This window comes from Cervus elaphus, chromosome X (assembly GCF_910594005.1).
Source record: "Cervus elaphus chromosome X, mCerEla1.1, whole genome shotgun sequence".
NCBI classification, from domain to species: Eukaryota; Metazoa; Chordata; class Mammalia; order Artiodactyla; family Cervidae; genus Cervus; species Cervus elaphus.
The window spans coordinates 156,039,564-156,065,112 of NC_057848.1; the positions used below are offsets into that span (position 1 = coordinate 156,039,564).

A 25,549-nucleotide genomic window follows, 5' to 3' on the forward strand; every position below is an offset into this window, starting at 1 on the left:
AAAAAACAACAACTTATTACAAATCAAAAAAGAAAACCCCAAACCCCAAACGCTTATGACAGCATCAGTGCATCCTATCTTTTAAATACAAGTACTACCCGCAGTGGTCCTACTACTGTTTTATTTTTTTTTTTAATCTTTTTTCCATGTAGATCATTTTTAAAGTCTTTACTGAGTTTTACAACATTGCTTCTGTTTTATGTTTTGGTTTTTCGGTCCGAGGCATGTGGGATCTTGGCTCCAATGCACGTCCCCTGCATTGGAAGGCGAACTCCTAACCACAGGACCGCCAGGGAAGTGCTCATTACTTTTTAATATTTGGGGTTAAAATCGTGAGGTGGGTAAGATCCAGAGGAAAAGAGCCCTTTGGGTTCACAGCATTTCTTAGATCTGGCAGGCAGGCTACTTGGAGTCTGTTTTTCAGGCCAACAGAATTTGATGCTGGTGCATCAGGGTGCTTTTGTCAAGGCCACAGTGAGAGTCAGGACGAGCGGCCTCCAGGGCATGGGCTCAGAAGGGCCACGCTCTCGACAACTGGGGACAGAGTACAAAATCAGAGGTGTTTTAAGTAAGCATCTTCTCATCTCGATTCTGCTCTGTATTTACTTTGGAGTTGAATATTGACATCCAACTGGCGCTTTGAAAGAGATTATTTTAGTCTGTTTGAAAAGCCTCAAATTGCTTCAAGGGAAAAAAATCGGGACCCCGAAGGCTGAAGCGGTGGCAACAAACAACAGAATCCTGCAGTTCGTGAATCCGCCCTTCTCAGAGCGCTGCCCGGGGGAGGCGGCAGGGGGCGCCCGGCGGGCTCCTGCCCCGCCGCCCTTCCCAGCCCTCCCCCGCCCTCCGCTGGCCTTGACGTTCCCCGCCCCCGCCTCCCGCCCGAGCCTTCAAAGGGCGCTCGGGGGCTGCGGGGCTGGAGCTTCCGCGCGCGGCCCAGGGGCCCCGCCGTCACCTGTCCGTCGCGGGGCCACCGGCGGGCGCTGGGTCCCCCAACTGCCTTCCCGCGTCCCGGGAGCAGGTGCCGCCGCCGCCGGCCACTCGCGCCGAGGTGGGACCAGGAAGGGCGCGCCGGGCGGCCACATGGAGAGCGGCGGCGGGGCGCCCCCGGCGGGGGCGGGCGGGGCGGCGGCCGAGTCCCCACAGTGCCCGCTGCCGCCGGTGGGCGACGGCGTGGCGGGGCCGCCGGGCCCGCCGGAGCCCGAGGGGGCGGCCGAGGGCGCGGGGGTCGGAGGCGAGGGCGAGGGCGCGGGCGGGGGCGGGCCGCGGCGGGCTCTGCGGGCAGTATACGTGCGCAGCGAGAGCCCCCAGGGCGGCGCGGCCGGCGGCCCCGAGGCGGGGGCGCGCCAGTGCCTGCTGCGGGCCTGCGAGGCTGAGGGCGCCCACCTCACCTCCGTACCCTTCGGGGAGCTCGACTTCGGGGAGACGGCCGTGCTCGACGCCTTCTACGACGCAGGTGAGGCGGGACCCCCTTTCTCTCCCACCCCACTCCTCCCAACTTTCCTTAGCACTGGCGCTGCCATAGCACCAGCCCCTCCCTATCCTAGCACCCCCGGACTGTACCGCCCTACCTTTTGGGGAGGGGAGAGTAGGGGGCATTGTTACCCTTTTACAGATAAGAAAACAGAGACCCCTGACATTTATATTTCTTTATTCTTCAGTTTTCTTAAACATCAGATGGTCCAAGAAATAGCCTATGACCCAGACGAGGCCGAGTCCCCCTCCCCACTAGGTGTTCTACTCTTACTTTCTCCCTTTTAGGGGCCCCAACCCGGGCTCCACATTAGAATCGCCTAGGGGAGCTTTTAAAACTTCTGTTGCCCAGACCAATGACAGCAGAACCTGAGGCCTCAGGATTCTTGAATGCTTCCCAGGTGATTCCATTTTGCAGCCAAGAATGGAAATCGATGTTACAGTAGGGGTGGGGGTGCATCTCTTGGAAATGTCACAGTGTTCTTTTTTTTTTTTTTAAGATTTTTTTTTTTTGTCGACCATTTGTACAGTCTTTATTGAATTTATTACAATATGGTTTCTGTTTTATGTTTTGGTTTTTTGGCCACGAGGCATGTGGGGTTTTTAGTTCCCCAACCAGGGATTGAACACTGCACCTTCTGCATTGGAAGGAGAAGTCTTCAAGACTGGACAGCCAGGGAAGTACCCCCCTCCCCCCAGTATTCTTTTGCACGCTTATCACAACTGTGCTGTGCCACCAGTGTGGCAGATGTATTTTATTCTTTCTGAAGCGTTCCTGGCTTTAGGATCTCCTCCATTGCTGGAATGGGACCCTCAGCTCACTCTAATAAGTGCTAGAAGAACCCAGCCTTAAATCCATACTTGTGGTTGGCACGAGTTCCTTCAGGTATAGAACAGATTATTGCTTGGCTGTTTTCCTTACCTAACCTTTAGAAGCTATGTGACAAGCCTCTGGCACTTGGGTGACATTCACAAACATTGCATGTGAGACAGTAGTTTACCTGGGAGCCTGTGCCTTGGTTTCTCCACGAGTCGGACAGGAGCACCATGCCTGCCCTAACCCCAAAAGCACCTGAGAAGGGAAATGGAGAGTCTCCTTAAGGCGCTGGCCACCCTGTGCTGATGAGGTGGTGAGCTAGCTTTATTACCGTCCATTCTTTGCTGGGGTCTGTTTTCTGCAGAGCAAATGCTCCCCAGCTGGAAGGGGGGCAGGGTAGCAGGCTTGTTCAAACAAGTGGCAGCTGGGCCCTTTGAAAATGCTCCCTTGACTTTTCTGACCACTCGGAGTTGACTTCAGCACAGCATCTTTTTTAGAAAAGCTGTTCAGAAGCCCACTTCACTGGGAACCACTCGATTTTCTCAACTTCTGTTCATTTTCTTCTGAAAATGAAGTTGAACAGACTCTTCTCTGAATGGTTAAATGTCCCTTTGACCATTAGGCACAACTGTAGCCTCCTGCCTGCTGGTGCTCTGAAAATTGGCGTGCAGTGGCTTTGCTTCTCTGTGGTGTGTGTGTGGGTGTGTGTGTAAAAAACAAGCCTCATCTACTACCAGAACTGCTTCTGTCGGGTTGGGTGTGATGGTTTATTCAGGCAGAGATCTTGGGCTCTCAGTTGCAGAGCCACACAAAGAGCACATGACCTTTTCTTGTTCTGGATCCTGATTGCCTAGAATTTTCAGCTTAATTAGGTACCCCCTTTCGTTGACCTGGGCCTGGTCTTGAATAAATTATTTTTCAATACATCATCATAACTAATAAGTTCTTCTCATAGGTTTGACGAACAGTATACAAAACTCAAGTAAATGGGTTCATGGATTTAAACAGATGCATCCCCTCACCCCGCCACCACCAACTTCCACTGGCTTCCTAATCTCTGCCATTCATACAACATTTTGGTGTCTCCACCAAAAAGATACAAATCTGTCACTTGGCTTCTTTGTAAAATTTCTAAAACCTTGTTGCTGTCTGATATGTTAGCCCCTAGCCACAGATGGCTTTTTACATTTAAGTTAGTTTAAATGCAATAAAATAAAAGTTCCTCATTTGCATTTGCCACATTTTGAGTGCTCCACAGACAGAGTGAGGAGAGTATTTTCCTGAGGAAGGTCCCATCAGACGGTGCTGTTCTAGAAAAATGCTTGTAGGAGAGGGGAACTACTGAACTGTCCTAAAGTGTGTTTGGGGGGATCATAGATGTGAAATTAAAGCACTTCCCGTCCCCTGTGTCTTAGCAAGTCAAGGCTGGCTTGGATCATGTTTCCCGTCTCCTTGTGCAGTTTTCTGTAATCCTTTGTGGGTCAAAAACAGAGCTTATATGTCACCCTTGCCTGGGTGATATGATGGGCTGCAGGAGAGCCATCAGCCTGCAAGGGCGCATGTGGGCACTGCTGTGAGAGAACCACTGCAGGCCACGAGGGCTGGGGAGCGTCTCATTGGCTTTAAAAATAATTCTTTATTTATTTTTGGCTGTGCTGGGTCTTTGTTGCTGTGTGCTTTTCTCTCGTTTTGGCGAGTAGGAGCTACTCTCTAGTTGCAGTGCATGGACTGCTCATTGTGGTGGCTTCTCTTGTTGCGGAGAGCACGGGTCTCGAGCTTCAGTTGTTGCAGCTCCCGGACTCAGAGCACAGGCTAGATAGCGTGGCTCGGCGTCTTAGTTGCTCCACGGAATGTAGGCTCTTCATGCACCAGGGATCAAACCCGCGTCTCCTGCATTAACAGGCAGATTCTTTACCACTGAGCCACCAGGGAAACCCACATTGCCTTTTGTTTTTGTTTTTTTAATTATGGCAAAGTGTATGTAACATAAAATTTGCCATTTTAACCATTTTTCAGCGTGCATTTCTGTAGCATTAAACGCAGTTGCCCAGCTATGCAGCTATCACCACTATCCATCTCCAGAACTTCTTCATCATCCTGAACAAAATCTCTGTACCCCTTAATAACTCACAACTCCTCACTCCCCCAGGCCCTGGTAACCCCTGTCCTACTGTCTGTCTCTCTGAATTTGGCTGCTCCGGATGCCTCGTATGAATGGACTCGTACAGTATTTGTTTTTCTGTGTCTGGCTTATTTCAGTTAGCATGATGTCTTAGGCTACTGTGAATGATGCTGTCATAGGTGGATAAATTTCTGTTCAAGTCTCTGCTTTCACATTTTTGGGTATATACCTGTACATGAAATTGCTGGGCCATATGGTAATTCTGTGTTTAACTTTTTGAGGGACATTCTTTTGACCTTAACAGAAGTGGTGGTCATCTCTGTGTGCCTTTGACCCACAGAAGGACCCTTTTTTGTTTTGTTTTTTACTATCCATCCTCAAAGATGAGAGTCTCAAGGTCAGTAAAACTATCAAATTCAGCAAGTGGGGATCCATCACTCGATTATTTCTAGGATTTGGAGAGCAAAGTATATCTGGTTTCTTGTTTTATAGGAGAAATCTCTTCTGGATATGCCTTGATGCCTTTAGTTGAGGTGCCCATTTCTATACTTTAACAGAATTCATGATCATGACTTTGGCTAGCATACTGTGTGTGTTGGGCATGTTTGCACCGAGCAACCTCCCTCTTGGGGGTCCTCAGTGCTTGTGAACATATCAAAAACTCAGACATCCTGCAGAAAGGAAACCTGGGTTGCTCTGTCTCAGGTTTTCTAAATGTTTCGACCATGGAAACTGTTCTCCCACAATGCTGTCATTGAATACACTTATAGTGTGAACTCTTATACTGAGCTCTGGCCCAGCAGAGCACAATACCTGTATCTCCTGGGAATGTACCGTATTATTGATGTAGGTGCCCTCTCCAGTTAGTTTGGTTAATGACCAGTCTAAGGACCTCCACCTAGATGCTGAAATGGAGCTGTCTTGAGTTAGCTATTAACTGCTCAGATGACAGAACAGCCTCTTTGCTCAGGCCCAGGGACTGGGTGAGCTTCCCATTCCTGGTGTGTCTGGCTCTGCCTACCCTCTGTCCACTCTGAACCCCACTTGCAAGCTACTTTCCTGACTCAGGGGCCCCGCTTTTGATTTTTTTTTCTTCAGCAATGTTCACAGTGGTTTTAAACGTGGAGCAGTATTGCCACCTGTGGCAGGAAATCATTGCATTCCCTGGACATTGATTCAAAGACCAAGACATCAGTTCCCCAGTTAGTTATTTGACTTTGATGATTCCCTTGTTCTGGCAAGAGTCATTTGGAGGATACGAAGTTTCCTATGGCAGAACTAGCCGGGGGGTCAGGAGATTGATTTTGCTCATTGTTGCTGGGAAGTGGGGACTATGTTTTCCAGCACCCATTGAGTCTATTGTGGGGTGTATAAAACTAGCTTTGGCCAATGAAATGTGAGTATTAGTGATGTCGGTCACTTTGGGTCAAGGCGTGGCTTATATGTAGATCTTCACATACTTTCTCATCCCTTTCTGTGGTCTCCATGGGGACCTTGGAGGCTGACTGTAGAAGATGACAGGGGCACGAGATGGAAGGTACTTGGATCCCTGAACCACTCTTTTGATGATAGCTGTTGGACCAGGAACATCCACTTTTGGATTTTCCATAAGCGAGAGAGAAGCTTTTATTTAGTTAGGTTCCTAAGACTTGGGGTGGTTTTTACAGTGATAAGAGAGTGCCACTTGGATTATGAAAATATAGCCCAACAGCTAGAAAGTTGTCTCCTAGGGCATGCCTTTCCAAGAGAAAGCCAAGCCATATATCATCTCATGTAATGGATTGTCACTGGTAATAATATATGCCAGTCATGGGCCCCTAACTGTGCTGCTGTGGACCTTGAAAATAGAATGTAAATACTTGGACCATCAGGTTCATGCCAGCAATGGGAGGAGACATTCTAGCTTCCTGGTTTCACTGGTTTTGGAGAATAGGTTATTTTTTCCTTCTGATTAAATGATACTGTAGTGATTCTGTTAGTTTGTATCTAACAGTAACATTGAAATTTTTGCAACAAAAAAGAACATAAAATGGTTTAAAATAAGGCCAGCTCTAGTTCCATTCACTCCCCTTCATGTGGGTTGTGTCTCGCTTCACCTTCCATGATGTTGTTCATAAATGCTTCATTAGCTTGATGTTGTGTAGCATGGAGTGTGCCCACCAGGCCTCCATAGATGTTTCCACATTGCCTGGTCTTCCCTGCAGTTAGCTGGGCTTCTTGTGATGAGCGCTGGCCAGTGGAATGTGAGCAGCATCAGTAAGTGTCACTTTGAAAGCAACCGAGTCAGATGATACCCCACCACTGTTTCTCTTTGCCTCTGTCAGGACAGACTTGAAGGCTGTGTGTTCAGGATGGTAGTTAAGGCCCTGAAATGTGGGGGATTTGTCTGAGGTAGCAGCATAACCTAGCTCCTCCTGACTCAGATAGCTTGCTGTGCATTCTGCTAGAAATGCCTGCATGTTTCTCGGCTAACTTTAATCCACAGGTGCATTGGCTCCTGCTTGAGAAAGAGACTTACATATGTCTTAATACTTCTAAGAATTTGGTACACTCTCTTTCCTCACTATTCTGGAAAATGCACAAAGTTCAAAGGAAGGCAGTCCTCTAGGATACATGGCAGTGTTTTTTTCTAGAATGCGTGTCATCTGTACCTGCCCAGGAGACTGGCCACATCTATTTCCAGCAGAATGTAAGGGCATGAAATCATCAATTTAGCAGTTCAAGTCAGAAATCTAGGAATCAGTCTCGACTCTACCCTGTCCCTCATTGCCAAATCCAACCTATTGCTTCCAAATGGGTCTCAGACCTGCTTTACTTCTCTCTGCCTGCCACCAAGCTTGGTCCAAGCATTGGCTTCTCTCATTCAAGTTACTGTCAACAGCTTTGTAACTGATCTTTCAAGTTTGGGCCAGTCTTGGTGGATTCCAGTCCATGTCATCTGCTTAGAAGCCACTGTATCCTGGCAGCCCTCCTCTGTCCCAAACCCATTCAGCCTTCACATCTCAGGTCTTCAGAGAAGCCTTCATGGACTTCTCTCCCTGTCTGTTCATTGTGTGCACACTGTGGTTTTGTTTCTTAGCAAGTAACACAATTGTGGTTTACATAATTACTGATTTAATGTTAGATGTTCTGTCTGACAGTGAACTCTTCAGTGACAGGGAACCAGATGCAGTTTTCTTTGTGACTCTTTCCTAGGATTATCCATCCAGTTCCTTTTTAGACTAAGTCTCAGCAGACTCAGATGACACTTGGTTTCTCCTGTGGAGATGAAGCAAAATTTGTCAGGGACTCCCAAAAGGAGTCAATGTAACTCCTTGTAGAAACCAGGTTGAAAATGGTGGCCAAGCCTGGATACAGTGCGGTTGTGATTTTATTAAAAAATAAGAGATATCCTAATGACACATTGCTGGGTCTGAATCTCTCTCCTGGGTGGTACCTATGAAATAGAAGAGACTAGAAGAACTCTGGACACACTGGACTGGAAACAGTGGTTTGGATTGTGTGCTGTGAATACTAATTCTTGTTGTTGGTCTACATTTTCTATAATGTTTATTTTCTGTGACATAAATGTGATTTTATTTTAAGAAAGTGCAGTAGGAGATTAAAGATGCATTGTGAGTCAGAAGCCTTTTTCCACTCTCCCTCCCTCCTGACTGGCTCAGGCAGCAATGATTGTATGTCCAGGGAACAGAGCTCACAAGCCCCTAGCCGGGCCTCAACTGTCCTCTACTGGACTTGGCTGCTGGCTTGCCCATGGGGGCCCTTCGCTGACCCTCCTTCCTTTTGAATCACTTTTACTGCTACTGACTCAGCATTGAACCTGGAACTTTCCCCAACTCCTAGTCATGTGAACTGGCTGATGAAAAGCGTCACACCTATAGCATTGAACTGAGGCATTGCTGTGGGAGCCTGGAGTACATGCAGTGGGTAGATGGATATTTGTGGGCTGGCCTGCTGTGTTATTGGCTGTATATTATTTGTTACAAGGGAAAACACATTTTCGATCCCCAGTAGTCAATTTACATGTTTTTGGAATACAAGCCATAAACTATCTTTTAAAGCCTCCTAAGTATTAGGCTTTGAGAGAGGTGCCATGCAAATCTTGGGCAGATAGTACAGGTGGGAGATGACTGAACTGCAAAGCAAGCTGGAAAACTTCTTGTTTCCCAGTCCCTTGAACAGGTTTTGAGCTCTTGGGTGTGACAGGGCTTGGCAGAAATGCCTGGTGGTTACTGGGGCTTGGCTGGTGGTGGAGAGTTGTAGAGCAGACAGGAGTCGAGCTGTGGCCCTTGGCAAGAAGCAGAGTTCACTCAGGAGTTGGGGTCTGCGAGAGAGCAGCCCAAGGGGGAGGTAGAATTGGACACGGTAGTGGAGGGGTAAGCAGGAGTATTCAACATAGAAGATATTTTTCTTCTCTTCAGTGTTTTTAATTATGGTAAATTTCAAGCATGTACATTACCCAGCTTCAACAGTTATTAACATTCTGCCATCTTTATTTCTTCTTGACCTCGACCCACTCCTCGCCCCTTACTTGATTGCACTTTTAAACATTTTTAGTATAGAATGTATATACATTGTAAGGCACAAATCTTAGTTGTACAACTTTGAGAAATGACTAAACCCAGGTAACCAAAGCCTCTCACAATATAGTTTACATTTGCCCAGAGAGTTCCCTTATATCCCTTCCCATTCATTCCCCTCTCCACTCCCAATTGTGGCCCCAGGTAATGACTGTTATGCTGTCACTTTCGATTAGATTTGCCTTTTCTAGTGGAGAAGGAAATGGCAACCCACTCCAGTGTTCTTGCCTGGAGAATCCTATGGACAGAGAAGCCAGGGAGGCTACAGTCCATGGGGTCGCAAGAGTTGGACATGACTTAGCGACTAAACTGCCTTTTCTAGAGTTTTGTTAAATGGATCGAGACAGTGTGTACTCTTTGGTATCTGACTTCCTTTACTCAGCATGACATTTTTGCAATCTGTCCATCTGTACTGTTGCATGTTATCAGTAGTTTGTTCCTTTAGAATGCCAAATGCTATTCCACTGCATGAATATTGGTTTAGCCATTCTCCTGTTGAAGGACATTTGGGTTGTTCCCAGTTTGTGAAATAAAGCTGCCGTGGACATTTGTATATAGGTCTTCTTGATGGCAAATGTTGTCACTACTTTGGGGTAAATACCTAGGAGTGGAATGGCTGGATCAAAGGGTTGTTGTTTTTTCTTGTTGTTTAGTTGCTAAATCTTGTCTGACTCTTTGCAACCCTATGGACTGTAGCCCACCAGGCTCCTCTGTCCATGGGATTGTCCAGGCAAGAATACTGGAGTAGGTTGCCATTTCCTCCTTCAGGGGATCTTCCCAACCCAGGGATCAAACCCAAGTCTCTTGTATTGCAGGCAGATTCTTTACCATCTGAGCCACCAGGGAAGCCCCAGATTCCAGATCAAAGTGTAGGTATAAGAAACTTCCAAACTTTGTTTCAAAGTGGTACCATTTTATATTCTTAGCACCAGTGCACAGGGGTTCTGGTGGCTTCGTGCACCAGAGGCCACCAGAGTTGTGGTGGCTCACAACACTTTGTGCTAGTGAGCTTTTCTATTTTGGCCCTGCTAGTTGGGGGATGTGGTGGTTTCTCATTGTGGTTTTAAGTCACCTTTCCTTGACAATCAGTGATGTTGAACACCTTTTCATGTGCTGTTTGGCCATGCAGATACCTTCCTTTGTAAGGTGTCTGTTGAGGCCATTTACCACCATCCCACTGCCCACCCCATCCCCACACTGGGAGCCTGCCATCTTAACCACTCAGCCAGCAGGGAAGTCCTCATTTACTGATTTAATTGCATTGTCATCTTATTATTGGATTATAAAAGTTCTTTATGTGTTCCAAATTCAAGTGTTTTGTCAGTTTATTTTCTGAACATTTGGTCTCATACTGTGACTTGCTTATTCATCTACTTGTGATATTGGATGAGCAGCAAATTTTAGTTTGGGTTAAATGTAATTGAGGATCTTTGTCTGTTAAGGTTGCCTTCTGTGTCCTCTCTAAGAAATCTTGGCCTATTTCCAGGTTGCAGTCTTGGAGCTACTCTTCTTTGTGTTCTTTTAAAAGCTTTATAGTTTGAGCTTTTACATTGAGGGCTGTGATTCATCTCAAATGAAGTTTGACACAAGTGACCTGGATAGACCCATCCTGATACCTTGATTCAAACATCTGGAAGATGGGACTTGCCCAGGAGGAGTACTCCAGGCACTTTGAGTCTAGTTGGCAGAACCATGGCTGCCTCCCTTTCATCTCACCATCGAGGAACGTATATGAAAGGCAGGTTGTCCTTTAGGCAAATTGCGTTTCTGACTTCTGGAGTAAAAACTGACAAAACAGATCAATGATGAAACTTTGCCAACATATGTTCCATCATTGTGTTCCACTGTGCCCAGCAATGTGAGTGGCAGAGGGCAAAGAACATTGGCTTTACGGATCAGGTTTTCATTTCTGGCTTGTCATTTATAGGCTGTGTGACCTTGGATAATTTACTTAACATCTCTGAGCTGCATTAAAAAACTGTACGTAGAGATTCAAGCAGAGTGCCCTGAACTTAGTAAGTGCTCAGTGAATGTCAGTCCCACATGTCTTTGCCTTCTTGCTCCCAGCAATAAACACATCAGAACCTCAGTATGTAAGGAAGTGTGTATATTGAAATAATAAAGACTGGAGACTCAAATCGTTTGGACAATAATCACATTGTAGGGTCCTGTTACACTTCTGCAGTTGGGAAAAAAATAAATTTTTCCCCTAAGTTTCGAGGTTGGAAATTCCATCCTAACTCTATTCCTTGTCCTGTGCTCCAGAATGGAGGTGAGGAGAAGGCTCAAAGCCCTACTTAGTGAAGCGCTCTTGATTTTTACTTTCAGTTGAGGTGTAGAATCTATACGGAAAAGGGCACAACCCTGTGCACTGTTCTATGAGTTTTCACTAACTGTTTGGTAACTGGGTTACCAACCCAGTACCTGGATCGGAAAAGTGAATGCCAGCAGCAGCTCAGGGTATGATAACTTCTGTTTTCCTGCCTGGCCAGGAATAATAACTGTCTCTATAGGTTTGTTTATTCATACAAATGAAATCATATAATACTGAGTTTTTGGTGACTGTCTTCTTTCACTTAATGCATCTTCAAGATTCATCCATGTTGTAGCATAAATCAGCACTTCATCATTTTTTTTTATTACTGTCCTGTGGCTATACCATGTTGTATTTTCCCATTTTTCAGTTAATGGGTGTTGGGGCTGTTTCCAGTTTTGGCTATTGTAAATAATGCTACAAGTTACTGTGTGGACATATGTTTGAATTTCTCTTGGGCTTCCCTGGTGGCTCAGAGGGTAAAGCGTCTGTCTTCAATGCAGGAGACCTGAGTTTGATCCCTGGGTTGGGAAGATCCCCTGGAGAAGGAAATGGCAACCCACTCCAGTATTCTTGCCTGGAAAATCCCATGGACAGCGGAGCCTGGTAGGCTACTGTCCATGGGGTCACAAAGAGTCGGACACGACTGAGCAACTTCACTTTTGGGTATATATCTAGCAATGGGATTTCTGGGTCATATGGTTAACTCTAATGTTCTTTTAAAAAGTTTTTTATTGTGATAAAGAAACACATCATAAAGTTGACCATCTTAATCATTTCTCAGTGTATCATTTAGTAGTATTAAGTACATTCATATTGTTGTGTAACCAATCTCCTGAGCTTTTTCACCTTATGAAACTGAAACACTGTACCCATTAAACCATGATTCCCCAATCTGCCCTTTCCCCAGTTACTAGTAACCACCATTCTACTTTCTGTCTCTGAGTTTGATACTCTCGATGCCTTATGTGAGTGGAATGGCACAGGGTTTTGTGTGGGGGGGCTGGCTTTTTTCATTTAACATAGTGTCCTCAAGGTTCATCCATGTTATGGCATGTATCAGAATTTCCTTCCTTTTAAGGCTGAGTAATCTGCTTTGGCCACCTCGTTGGAAGAGTTGACTCATTGGAAAAGACCCTGATGCTGGGAGGGATTGGGAGCGGGAGGAGAAGGGGACGACAGAGGATGAAATGGCTGGATGGCATCACCAACTCGATGGACATGAGTTTGGGTAAACTCCGGCAGTTGGTGACGGACAGGGAGACCTGGTGTGCTGCGATTCATGGGGTCACAAAGAGTCGGATACGACTGAGCGACTGAACTGAATGTTCTGCTGTATGGATAAACCACATTTTGTTTATCCATCCATTGATGGGCATTTGGATTGCATCCATTAACCTTTTGAGGAACGCCTTTCCAAAAATCTTTTCCAAAGCAGGTATGCCATTTGACATTCCCATCAGTGATGTATGAGCATCCCAATTTTACCACATCCTTACCAACAATTGTAACTTTATTTCTTTTTAAAATTACAGCCATCCTAGTAGGTTGAAGTGTTACGTCATTTTGATTTTGATTTCCATTTCCCTGATGACTAAGGATGTCAAATGCCTTTTCATGTGTTTATTGGCCATTTGTGTAACTTCTTTGGGCTTCCCTGGTGGCTCAGTGCTAAAGAACCTGCCTGGCAATGCAAGAGACATGGGTTCGATCCCTGGGTCAGGAAGATTCCCTGGAGAAAGAAATGGCAACCCACCCCAGTTTTCTTGCCTGAAAGTGTTAGTCACTCAGTCATGTCCAACTCTATGCAATCACATGGACTGTAGCCCACCAGACTTTTCTGTCCATGGGATTCTCCAGGTAAGAATACTGGAGTGGGTTGCCATTTTCTTCTGCAGGGGATCTTCCCGACCCAGGGATTGAATCTAGGTCTCTCTCATTGTAGGCAGATTCTTTACTGTCTGAGCCACCAGGGAAGAAAGATTCTTGCCTGGGAAATCCCACGTACTGAGGAGGCTGGAGGGCTACAGTCCATGGGGTCGCAAAGAGCTGGGCACAACCTGGCGACTCAACAACAGTATCTTTGTGGAAATGTCTGTTCAGGTCCTTTGTCATTTTTTTCACTTGAGTTATCTGTCATCTTGCTATTGAGCTGTAAAAATTCCTTTATTTAATCTGGAGACAAATCCCTTGTCAGATATATGATTTGCAGATATTTTCTCCCATCTGTGGTTTATCTTTGAACTTTCTTGATGCTATTCTTTAACACCATGAGTTTTTAATTTTGGAGTCCAACTTATGTATTTTTATCCCATCTACGCTGTTTCCTCTAAGTTTTTTTAGTTTCTTATTTATCCTTGGAGTTTCTTTATGTTAGTTGTCAGCAAGTTGCAACCTGCAAGCAAGCTGCCTTTATTTTGTAAGTACAGTTTTATTGGAACATATCCATCCATCTGTGGCCACTTTGGGGCTGCAATGGTGGAGACTGTATAGTCCACAAAGTCAAAAATATTTATTATCTGACCCTTTACAGAAGTTTGGGCACTTCTGCTGTGTCAACATAAGCACATATGACCATGCATTCTTATTCTCCCTTTCTTACTCAAAAGGTACCAGACCAAACACACTGGTCTACACCTTGCTTTTTTAAATTAACAGCTTAGCCTGGATACCTTTCCAAATCAGAATGTGGGAATCTCCCTTATTCTTTTTTATAGCTGAATAGTACTTCATTGGGTGGATGTATTGTTTATCAGTACCCTTTTTAAGGGACACTTGAATGTATAGTTTTTGCTACTAAGCTGCAATGAATAACTTCACACATGGGCCATTTAATACATGTATGGGCATATTTGTGATTGGGTAGCTAAAAGGTATTTGTGAATTAAAGAATAAATGCACCTATAATTTTGGTAAATAGTGTCAGATTCCCATCTGTGGGTTCTGCCATTGTCTTTCTTTATAGCCTCACTAACAAACCAGGTTGCCAATGTTTTAGACTCCTGATGGTTAAGAGATAAATCAATTAGTTTTTGGTTTTTAATTTATTTTTAATTGAAGGACAATTGCTACAATATTGTGTTGGTCTCTGCCATACATCAACATGAATCAGCCATAGGTGTACATATGTCCCCTCTTCTTGAACCTCCCTCCCACTTCCCATCCCTCTAGGTAGTCACAGAGCACCGGGTTTGAGCTCCCTGTGTTACACAGCAAATTCCCGACCATGGGGGCAGCCTCCACAATTAAGAGGAATTATGACATGCAAGCCTGCAGAAAGGAGACCCCAAACACAGTAAATTAAACAAAATGAAAAGACAGAGAAACAAGCAGCAAGACCAAACAAGTGAAGAGGAAATAAGCTGCTGCTTTTGCTTCCCTGGGTCAATTAGTTTTAGTCTGTATTTCTCTTATTCTGAGCAAAGTTGAGCATATTTCCCTCTTTTTCTGAGAGCTGCCTCTTCATCACTCTCCCCACTTTTTCCTATTGGTTTATGGACCTTTGGGAGAGGGTCTTAATTTCTAGGAGATCTTTCTCTATTGGGGCCTCAACCCTTTGTCTTTTGTCTCTTGTTTAGATTGTATCATTTCTATTGATCCATCTTAAGTTTACTGACCCTCTGTCACCTCCATTCTTCTTGTGAGCCAATCTAGTGAGTTTTTTCTTTTGCTTATTAAAATTTTCATTCCTAAAATTTCCATTCAGTTCTTTAGTTGTTGAGACTTTCTATTTTTTCCATTCTTTTCAGGAGTGTTTGCCCTCACTTCTTGGACAATTTCTATAATAACTTATTTAAAGTCATTGTGAAATCATTCTGATGTCTAGTGATACCATCTTGTCAGTGGAGTCTGTTTTTGGTCTTTTCCCGTGTGAGTTGAAACTTTCCTGCATCTTTGAATGCCGAGCAACAGGTTTCTCTCTGGAGCATTTTGAATATTATGTTAGGAGATTCTGGCCCTTGTTTATATCCTATGGAGTGTGTTGATATTTTTGCTTTAGCAGACAGTTGGCCTAGCTGGTTTAAGCTGCCAAGTTCCATTTCAGTTGTGGTGTCAGATAGGATTCCCAGGCCTTGTTAGTCCTGTCAGCATTGTGCTCTGGTTTACTGAGGCTTCCCTTTTCAGTCCTATGGCCGGTTACTCCACTCAGCCTCACACTTCCTACAACTGGGCCCATGTCTGGGCCAGGAGTTCAGAAGGAGAAAAAACCAGTGAAGAGTCACAACCAGCACCTCCCCTGGGACCACCACTCCTTCAGTGAAAGCACAGGATGGCCCTCTCTCAGTTCCCAACATCTGAAGGCCCCCTTTGCCACTGACTGTCTCTGCTATCACCACTGCAGGATTGCAAGGGACCTGGGGCTACAGGGGGACAAAGGAAACAGTAGAGAATTTCCCTCACTCTCTGAGCATTAGGAGCCTCCTCGCCTGCCTTTTTTTTTTTTTTTTAGATGGTTTCTCCTGGTGCTATTTGTGTCTGCATTTAGCACCTGGTTCTGGATTCATGCTGCCTTTAGGCCAGGCTGGGGGAAACCAGGGGACCTTGCTGTTGACTTGGTGGCACTCAAACCTGGTCGTCATCTCCAGTCTGCTTGCTTCCACTTACTCGTCACACTCCTGAAATAGCTGTTCCATCCATTCTGTCTAGTTTTTGTAGCTGCCTTCGCGGAGAGACAGAGTGGAATGTATTTATTCCATCTTGGAGCCAGAACTCAGACTTGTACCATTAAATTTTTTTTTTTTTTTTTTTTTTTTTTTAAATCTTTTTTTAATTAGTTTATTTGGCAGCATTGAGTCTTAGTTGAGGCATTCAGGATCTTTCATTTTGGACTCTCTAATTCTGGCTCTTGGGCTCAGTCACCCCTAGGTACGTGGGATCCTAGTTCCCCAATGGGGGAAGACTTGTACCATTAAATTTTGAAATGATTTTTTTCATGGGCAATAGTAACCAGAATATGATAAAATATCTCTGTATCCCAATAAGTAAATAAGTAGCCTCAGTGCCAACTGCATTTTACCAATAAGTAAAAGTAGCCTCAGTGCCAACTGCATTTTATCAGACCAGTTCTGTCCATACCTGATACTCTGTGTGACTAAAGGTTGGAGTGGGGGGGGGGTGCAAAAGAAGTAGAATAAATGAAACAAAATGAAATGGTTTACATGATAAAGGTGCTTGATTGGCCTTCAGTGTAGCCCTCCAAATACATTGGTTGTGAGCTGGAAGCAAAGTCCATCTGGATGTTTGGAATGACTGTTGGATTGTCAGTTGGACCTCACAAGGCCAAAGTTTCAAGACTTGTTGGATGGGTTCATTCAAAAAAAATGTGTTCTCTGTCCTGAGAATAAAAATCTCGCATCCAAAATACTTGTTCTTGCTAAGTAGTTTTTGTAAAGCTTCTGGCTAGTAAGGTATGCTTGATGAGGATCATAAGCTCTGCATATTTCTTTTCAGAGAACCACCTAAGAAAAAGGAAATTGGTACATGGAGAAAAGGAAATTAGAAGGGATTAAAAGAAAGAAAATGGCCCCATATCTAGCAGTGAGTCACCATCACCACCATGAAATGAAGTCAGTTGCCCTCCACAGACTGTGGTGGTTGGACACCACTTGGGAAGCTTAGAACACAGAATGGGGGACAAATCAGCAAAAGTCTTGGCACCTAGCGATGACCTTGAAGGAGCAGTTTATTTTGTTAAAAATAAAGAGGGTATTATGGTCGAGGTTGATGTAGAAGTCAAGGGTCCTCTTGTGTTGACTGGTGGTCATTTTAAGGAGGCGATTCAAGAACAAATTAAGGAAATTCCTGCAATTTTGCCACTCTAACAGAAAAGCTCAGCAGTACCCTTTTGGCAGTTTGCAGGGTGCCGTAGCAGTACATCAAGCTCTGCTCATCTCTAAAACTGCCCACATCTTGAAAGTAATGTGTGACATAGACCTTTTAGACGACGAGGTCATTAGCTGCTGGTCAGAAAAGATTTTAAGAAATAGGTTGCCAAAAAATCTGCCAAAGAGAGTCATGTCAAAGCAGATTCCTTTATAAAAGAGTTGAAGGAAGCTGCTAAAAATGAGAGTATGAGGTAGTGTTTTCAAAGGGAACCCAAAGTCAAAACTGTGAAGCGTGAAATCACAGGATATTGTTACCATCTGAAGTGATGAATGCACCCTAGCTTGCAGTATAAAGCTGCACATTTTTTTTGCCTTGTTAGTTGGAAGAGCAACATATGTGTGGCTTAATTCATGCTACACTTGATATTATAAATATTTCACTGCAAGTGGTCTGAACTTCAGCCCAATGACTCCATTCAACTCTGTGAGTAAGCATAGTTTGCTTATATATGGCGTCTTTCTTTGAAAAAAACTGGGTGGGAGGGGGGATCAGGATAGGGAACACAGGTAAATCCATGACTGATTCATGTCAATGTATGGCAAAAGCCACTACAATATTGTAAAGTGGTTAGCCTCCAACTAATAAAAATAAATGAAAAAAAAAAAAAGAAAAAAACTGGTAAATGGACATATCTCAATCATACCTATAAAATACAAAAATGACTTATTTTTTTGGTCATTTTTACCAAAAAGATACTAGAAAGCAAAATACAGGGGACAAGATATAGGTTACGGATATCCTCCCTCTTTCCCACCCCACACTCCCAGTTGAAACTTAATATTCCAAGCAACTAGTACCCATCCCACGTGGCACTTGGTTAGGATTTGTTGACTTCCTGACCCTGAACTGGTAGACTGTCTCCTCCATATGAGATAGGAAAATTGGATTTAAATGACACTTCACAACATTCTTTCCATTGACCTGCCCTCAAATATGTTGGTATTGAGCAGCAGTGGATAAAATTAGGTCTAAATTCTGTCTGGGATTAGTGGGGGTGCCTCCTATCCAGTGAATATGGGCGCTGTTGTTTTTTAGGTAGTTTTTAGATGACCAGTGTTGCCATAAATCCGATCAGTTTTTTTAAATGTCTTTGGCAGAAATATTATTCTGAAATCTAGTTGTTTTCATTTTGGCGCAGCCAACCTTAACTTGAATATTCATCATATCCTATTTTCTGCTGGGAGATAAGCTTATAGATAACCTAGAATGTATTTAAAGCCTGGCATGAGCCAGTACAACCTTACTATATGGTAAATCATTTGCTGTCTTACCATTGTACTGACTAATACTTCGCTTTGAAAGTATACTTTTAAACCACAGTAGAAAATTTATAGTTTTACTTATTCCTTTTAAGGCATTTCACTAATATTCAAAAATTTTTAGTAAACTAAAATCCTCTACATCATTCATTTTCTTATTTCATGTAAACATGTAGTGAGATCATTAAAATTGATTCTTAAATTGTTGGAAGGGCACTTAGCTTTGAAATTCAGACACTTTCCTGCTAAGAGTAGGTTTTAATGGAAGCCTTGGCTGTTTGAAGTCCCTGATGGGGTATCACTTCTTAAAGTTTATTAAGCCAAGATGTATAGAGGTTGTGTGTGTGTGTGTGTGTTCCATGATCAAGGAAGAAGATTTATTCTGTATAGGCTTTTCCTCTGAGATTGGCCTGCATCAGGGGAACTAAAGGTAATTGGAGCATAGGGTGCATTTGTCAACGAAAATCTGAATTTGACCTCTTTTTTTCTGTGATCTGTTTGCTTTTTGTTGTTATTCAGTCACTAAGTCATGTCTGACGCTTTGCAACCCCGTGGACTACAGTACATTAGGCTTCCCTGTCCTTCACTATCTCCTGGAGTTTACTCAGATTCATGTCCATTGAGTCGGTGATGCTATCTAAACTGTTTGCCCTAGATTGATAAGCTGTTTTGCCCCACCTCCCCAGTGACTCAGTTTCAGAAAGTGAGTCTAGGAAGTTGTAAGCCTCACTTGGGCCCTGGGGAGCACAAGATTTGGCTTGTTTGGAGCCCTGAGTGCTGTGCCCTTGCTGTGTGACCTTGGGTGATTCTGTTACTCTTTCTGCCTCATTTTCCCACCTACAAAGTAGAGTCAGGTACCAAGCCTGCCTCATGGGCTAGTTCTGAAATTCAATGCAGATGTCTATGACAGTGTTTTGTAAATAGCAAAGCAAGTGACCACTCTGATGATTAAAGCTTTTAGGTAATTTATAGTCTCTTGGAAATGGCAACCCACTCTAGTATTCTTGCATGGAAAATCCCATGGATGGAGGAGCCTGGCAGGCTATAGCCCATGGGATTGCAAAGAGTTGGACATGACTGAGCAACTAACATACTTTAGGGGAAAAAACTCAATTCTGCATACATAATAAAGAATTCCAATCTGATGTTTTATCCTATTTGTCATTTATAAATCTGCTAACTCAGTGTTTAAAAGTTCTAAAAATAAACTGGTCAAATATTGTGGTAGAACTTTTCCAAGTAAACTCACTCAGTTGGGCCAACTGAAAAATGTCAGGCAAATGTCACCTTTGGGTTTGACATGTTTTTCCAATTGAACATGAGTTACTTGGAATTTTTTTGTCAGTGGCGGTATCAGTCTGTCCTTTTTAAAAAAAATAATTATTGAAGTATAGTTGATTTACAATGTTGTGTTAGGTTCAGTTGTACAGCAAAGTGATTGAATTATCCATTCTTTTTCTGATTCTTTTCTCATATGTCATCAGAGAATATTGAGTAGAGTTCCCTGTGCTAGACAGTAGTCTTTGTTGGATATCTGTCATATATAGTGGTATGTGTATGTTAATCCCAAGCTTCTGATTTATCTCTCACTGAAATTTCCCCTTTGGTAACTATAAGATTATTTTTAATATCTGTAAGTCTTGCTCTGTTTTGTAAATAAATTCACTTGTATCATTTTTTTAAAAATTAGATTCCACAAATGAGTGATAACATATGATATTTGTCTTTGTCTGACTTACTTCACTTAGTATGATCATCTCTAGGTCCATCCATATCGCTGCAAATGACATTACTTTGTTCTTTTTTATGGCCAGGTAATATTCTGTTATACATATGTACCACATCATCTTTATCCATTAGTCTGTCAATGGACATTTAGATTGCTTTCATGGCTTGACTATTGTAAACAATGCTGCAGTAAACATTGGTGTGCGTGTATCTTTTTGAATTATGGTTTTCTCTGGATATATGCCCAGGAGTGGGATTGCTGGGTCATATATGGTAGTTCTATTTTTAGTATTTTAAGAAACTTCCATACTGTTCTCCATAGTAGCTGTACCAGTTTACATCCTCACCAACAGTGAGGGTGTAAGAGGGTTCCCTTTTCTCCATACCCTCTCCAGCATTTAGTGTTGGTAGATTTTTTTTGATGATGGCCTTTTTGACCAGTGAGAAATGATATCTCATTGTAGTTTTGATTTGCATTTCTCTGATTAATGATGTTGAGCATCTTTTCATGTGCGTTTTGGCCATCTGTATGTCTTCTTTGGAGAAATGTCTACTTAGATCTTCTGTCCATTTTTTTTTTTTTGATTGGGTTGTTTATGTTTTTGACATAGAGTTACACGAGCTATTTGTGTATTTTGGAGATTAATCACTTGTTGGTCACTTTGTTTGCAAATATTTTCTCTCATTCTGTGGGTTGTCTTTTTGTTGTGTTTATGATTTCCTTTGCTGTGCGGGAGCTTTTGAGTTTAAGTAAGCCCCATTTGTTTATTTTTGTTTTTATTTTCATTACTCTGGAAGGTGGATCCAAAAAAATTGCTGCAATGTATGTCAAAGTGTGTTCTGCCTGTGTTTTCCTCTAAGAGTTTTATAGAGTCTGGCCTTACATTTAGGTCTTTGATCCATTTTTAGTTTATTTTTGTGTATGGTGTTAGAGAATGTTCTAATTTCCTTTCACATGTAGCTGTCCAATTTTCCCAGCACCATTTATTGAAGAGACTGTCTTTTCTGCATTGTATTTCTTGCCTCCTTTGTCATAGGTTAATTTACCATAGGTGCTTGGGTTTATTTCTGGGTTTTCTATCCTATTCCGTTGATATATATTTCTGTTTTTGTGCCAGTACCATACTGTTTTGATGATTGTAGCTTTGTAGTATAGTCTGAAGTCAGGGAGTCTGATTGATCCACTCTGTTTTTGTTTCTGAGGATTGCTTTGGCTATTTGGGGTCTTTTGTGTTTCCATACAAATTAGAAAACTTTTTTTGTTCTAGCTTTGTGAAAAATGCCATTGGTAATTTGAAAGGGATTGCACTGAATCTGTACATTGCCTCAGACAGTATAGTCATTTTGGTGATATTGATTCTTCCAATCAAAGAACATAGTATATCTTTACATCTGTGTCATCTTTGGTTTCTTTCACCAGCATTTTTAGAGTTTTTAGAGTACAGGTCTTTTGTCTCCTTTGGTAGGTTTATTCCTAGATATTTTACTCTTTTGATGTGATGGTAAGTGGGAAGTTTTCTTAATTTCTCTTTCTGTTCTTTTGTGGTTGGTGTCTGGAAATACAAGAGATTTCTGTGTATTGATTTTGTATCCTGCAAACTTACTGAATTCATTGATGAGCTCTAGTTGTTTTCTGGTACCATCTTGAGGATTTTCTATGTATAGTATCATGGCATCTGCAAACAGTGACAGTTTTGCTTCCCCCCACCAATTTGGGTTCCTTTTATTTCTTCTCTGATTGCCGTGACTAGGACTTCCAAAACTGTGTTGAAGAAAAGTGGCAACAATGAACATCTTTGTCTTGTTCCTGATCTTAGAGGGAATGTTTTCAGTTTTTCACTATTGAGAATGATGTTAGCAGTGGATTTGTCATATTCAACCTTTATATATTGAGGTAAGTTCCCTCTATGCCCACTTTCTGGAGAGTTTTTGTCATAAATGGGTGTTAAATTTTGTCAAAATCTTTTTATGTATCTAAAGAGATGATCATATGGTTTTTATTCTTCAGTTTGTTAATATGTGGTGTATCACACTGATTGATTTGTGCATATTGAAGAATCCTTGCAGACAAATCCTTTATCTCAGATAATCCCCTGAGATAAAGCCCCCTTGTATGATCCTTTTAATGTATTGTTGGATTCGATTTGCTAGTATTTTGTTGAAGATTTTTGTGTCTGTGTTCCTCAGTGATATAGGCCTGTAATTTTCTTTTCTTGTGATATCTTTGTCTGGATTTTGGTATCAGGGTGGATGGTGGCCTCATAGAATGAGTTTGGGAGTTTTCCCATCTGCAGTTTCTTGGAAGAGTGAGAAGGATAGTGTTAACTTTTCTCTAAATGTTTGATAGAATTTGCTTGTGAAGCCATGTGATCCTGGACTTTTGTTTGTTGGCAAGTTTTTTAATCACTATTTCAATTTCAGTGCTTGTAATTGGTCTGTTAATATTTTCCATTTCTTTCTTGTTCAGTCTTAGAATATTGTATCTTTATAAGAATCTGTGCATTTCTTCTAGATTTGTCGTTTTGTTGACATTTGTCTCTTATGATCCTTTGTATTTCTGTGGTGTTAGTTGTAACTTCTCCTTTTTCATTTCTTTTTTAATTAATTTATTTTTTTTGGAATATTTATCTATTTGGCTGCATCAAGTCTTAGTTGCAGTGCATGGGCTCTCTAGTTGTGGTACACAGGCTCCAGAGCATGTGGGCTCAGTCGTTCTGGTGTGTGGGCTTAGTCACTCTGTAGCCTGTAAGATCTTAGTTCCCTGACCAAGGATTGACCCTGCATCCCCTCCATTGCAAAGTGGATTCTTAATCACTGAACACCAAGGAAGTCCTTTCATTTATAATTTTATTGATTTGAGCCCTCCCCCTTTTTTTCTTGATGAGTCTGGCTAAAGTTTTATCAATTTCATCTTCTCAGAGAGCCGGCTCTTAAGTTAATTCATCTTTTCTATTGTTTTCTGTATCTGTTTTTCATTCATCTCTGTTCTGATCTTTATTATTTCTTTCTTTGGGGTTTGTTTGTTCTTTAGGTGCTTTAGGTGTTGCTTTAGGTATAAGGTTAGGTTGTTTATTTGAGATTTTTCTGGTTTCCTAATATAAGATTATATTGCTATAAAAGAGACACAGATGTGAAGAACAGACTTTTGGACTCTGTGGGAGAAGGCCAGGGTGGGATGATTTGAGAGAATAGCTTTGAAACATGTATATTACCATATGTAAAGTAGATGACCAGTGCGAGTTTGATGCATGAAGCAGAGCACTCAAAGCTGGTGCCCTGAATCCAGAGGGATGAGGTGGGGAGAGTGGTGGGAGGGGGGGTTCGGGATGGGGGGACACATGTGCACCCGTGGCTGATTCATGTCGATGTATGGCAAAAACCACCACAATGTGTAAAGTTATTATCCTCCAATTAAAATAATTTTTTTAAAAAACTTCCCTGTTAGAACTGCTTTTGTTGCATCCCAAAGGTTTTGGACCATCGTGTTTTTGTTGTCATTTGTCCCTATCTACTTTTTAAATTCCTCTTTGATTTCTTCAGTGATCCATTGGTTGTTTAGTAGCATATTGTTTAGCCTCCACATGTTGTGGTTTTTTTTTTTCTTTTGTACAGTTTTTTCCTGTAGTTGATTTCTAATTTCACAGTGTTGTGGTCAGAAAAGATGCTTGTTACGATTTCAGTTTTCTTAAATTTATGGAAGCTTGATTTGTGGCCCAATATGTGATCTGTCCTGCAAAATGTTCTATGTGCACTTGAGAAGAAAGTGTATTCTGTTCCTTTCAGATGAAATGCTCTGCAAATATCAAGTCCATCTAGCCTAATGTGTCATCTGAGGCCCGTGTTTCCTTATTGATATTCCATCTGGATGATCTCTCCATTGATGGAAGTGGGGTCTTAAAGTCCACCACTGTTATTTTGTTACTGTTGATTTCTCCTTTTATGGCTGTTAGCATTTGTCTTATATATTGAAGTGTTCATATATTGGGTGCATATATATTTACAATTGTTATATCTTCTTTTTTGATTGATCCCTTGATCATTATGCAGCGTTCTTTGTCTCTTATAGCATTCTTTATTTTTTTAAATTTTAACTTGAGCCATTCTAATAGGCTTATTGCCTCTTTAAAAAATTTTTATTTTATTTTTGGCAGCGCTGGGTCCTCATTGCAGTGCACATGGCTCTTTGTTACTGTGTGTGGGCTTTCTCCAGTTGCAGCAAGTGGCAGCTACTCTCAGTTGTGGCACATGGGCTCAGTTGCCCCATGACATGTGGAATCTTAGTTCCCAGACCAGGAATCAAACCCATGTCCCCTGCGTTGGCAGGAGGATGCTTAGCCACTGGACCACCAGGCAAGTCCAGCATTCCTTATTTTAAAGTCTATTTTGTCTGATATGAGTATTGCTACTTGAGCTTTCTTTTGATTTTGATTTGCATGGAATACCTTTTTTGATCCCCTCATTTTCAGTCTGTATATGTCCCTAGATCTGAAGTGGGTCTCTTATAGACACCATATATACAGGTCTTGTTTGGTTTTCTTTCTTTTTATCCATTTAGCCAGTCTTTGACTTTTGGTTGGAGCATTTAGTCCATTTACATTTAAGGTAATTATCACTATGAATGTTCTTATTGCCATTTTGTTAATTGTTTTGGATTTGTTTTTGAAGGTCTTTTTTCTTCCTTTCCTCTTCTGTTCTCTTGTGATGTGATGTCTGTCCTGAATGTTGTTTGGGTTGCTTTTCCTTCTCTGTGTATCTATTGTAGATTTTTGCTTTGTGCTTCCCATGAGGTTTTGATAGACCAGTCTATATATGTACAAGATTGTTTTAAGTTGCTGGTCTTTTAATTTCCAGTGCATTCCAATATCCTGCATTTGTACTCTCTCTTCTCATGATTGCTGGTTTTGATGTCATATTAGTGTGTGAATGATTTTCTACCTTTACTTTATGTTTGCATTTACTGGTGAGCTTTTCCATTCGTAATTTTCTTGATTCTCACCATGGTCTTTTCCCTTCCACCTAGAGAAGTTCTTTTAGGTTTTATTGTAAGGTTAGTTTGCTGCTGCTGCTGCTAAATCACTTTAGTCATGTCCAACTCTGTGTGACCCCATAGACAGCAGCCCACCAGGCTCCCCGTCCCTGGGATTCTCCAGGCAAGAACACTGGAGTGGGTTGCCATTTCCTTCTCCAATGCATGAAAGTGAAAAGTGAAAGTGAAGTCGCTCAGTCGTGTCTGACTCTTAGCGACCCCATGGACTGCAGCCTACCAGGCTCCTCCATCCATGGGATTTTCCAGGCAAGAGTACTGGAGTGGGGCACCATTGCCTTCTCCGAAAGTTAGTTTGGTGGTGTTGAATTCTCTTAGCTTTTGCT

The 25,549-nt window shown here is 42.4% G+C and overlaps 1 protein-coding gene across 1 annotated transcript in view; it reads left to right on the top strand.

Annotated features, from left to right (window-relative positions):
- Nucleotides 1-890: 890 nt before the first annotated feature.
- MAP3K15 (mitogen-activated protein kinase kinase kinase 15) overlaps nt 891-25,549 on the top strand; it is a 138,915-nt gene continuing 114,256 nt past the window's right edge. The window contains exon 1 of the mRNA XM_043896895.1: nt 891-1,456. Within this exon, the coding sequence (XP_043752830.1) occupies nt 1,084-1,456 (373 nt within the window). The 5' untranslated portion in view covers nt 891-1,083. The remainder of the gene's footprint in view (nt 1,457-25,549) is intronic.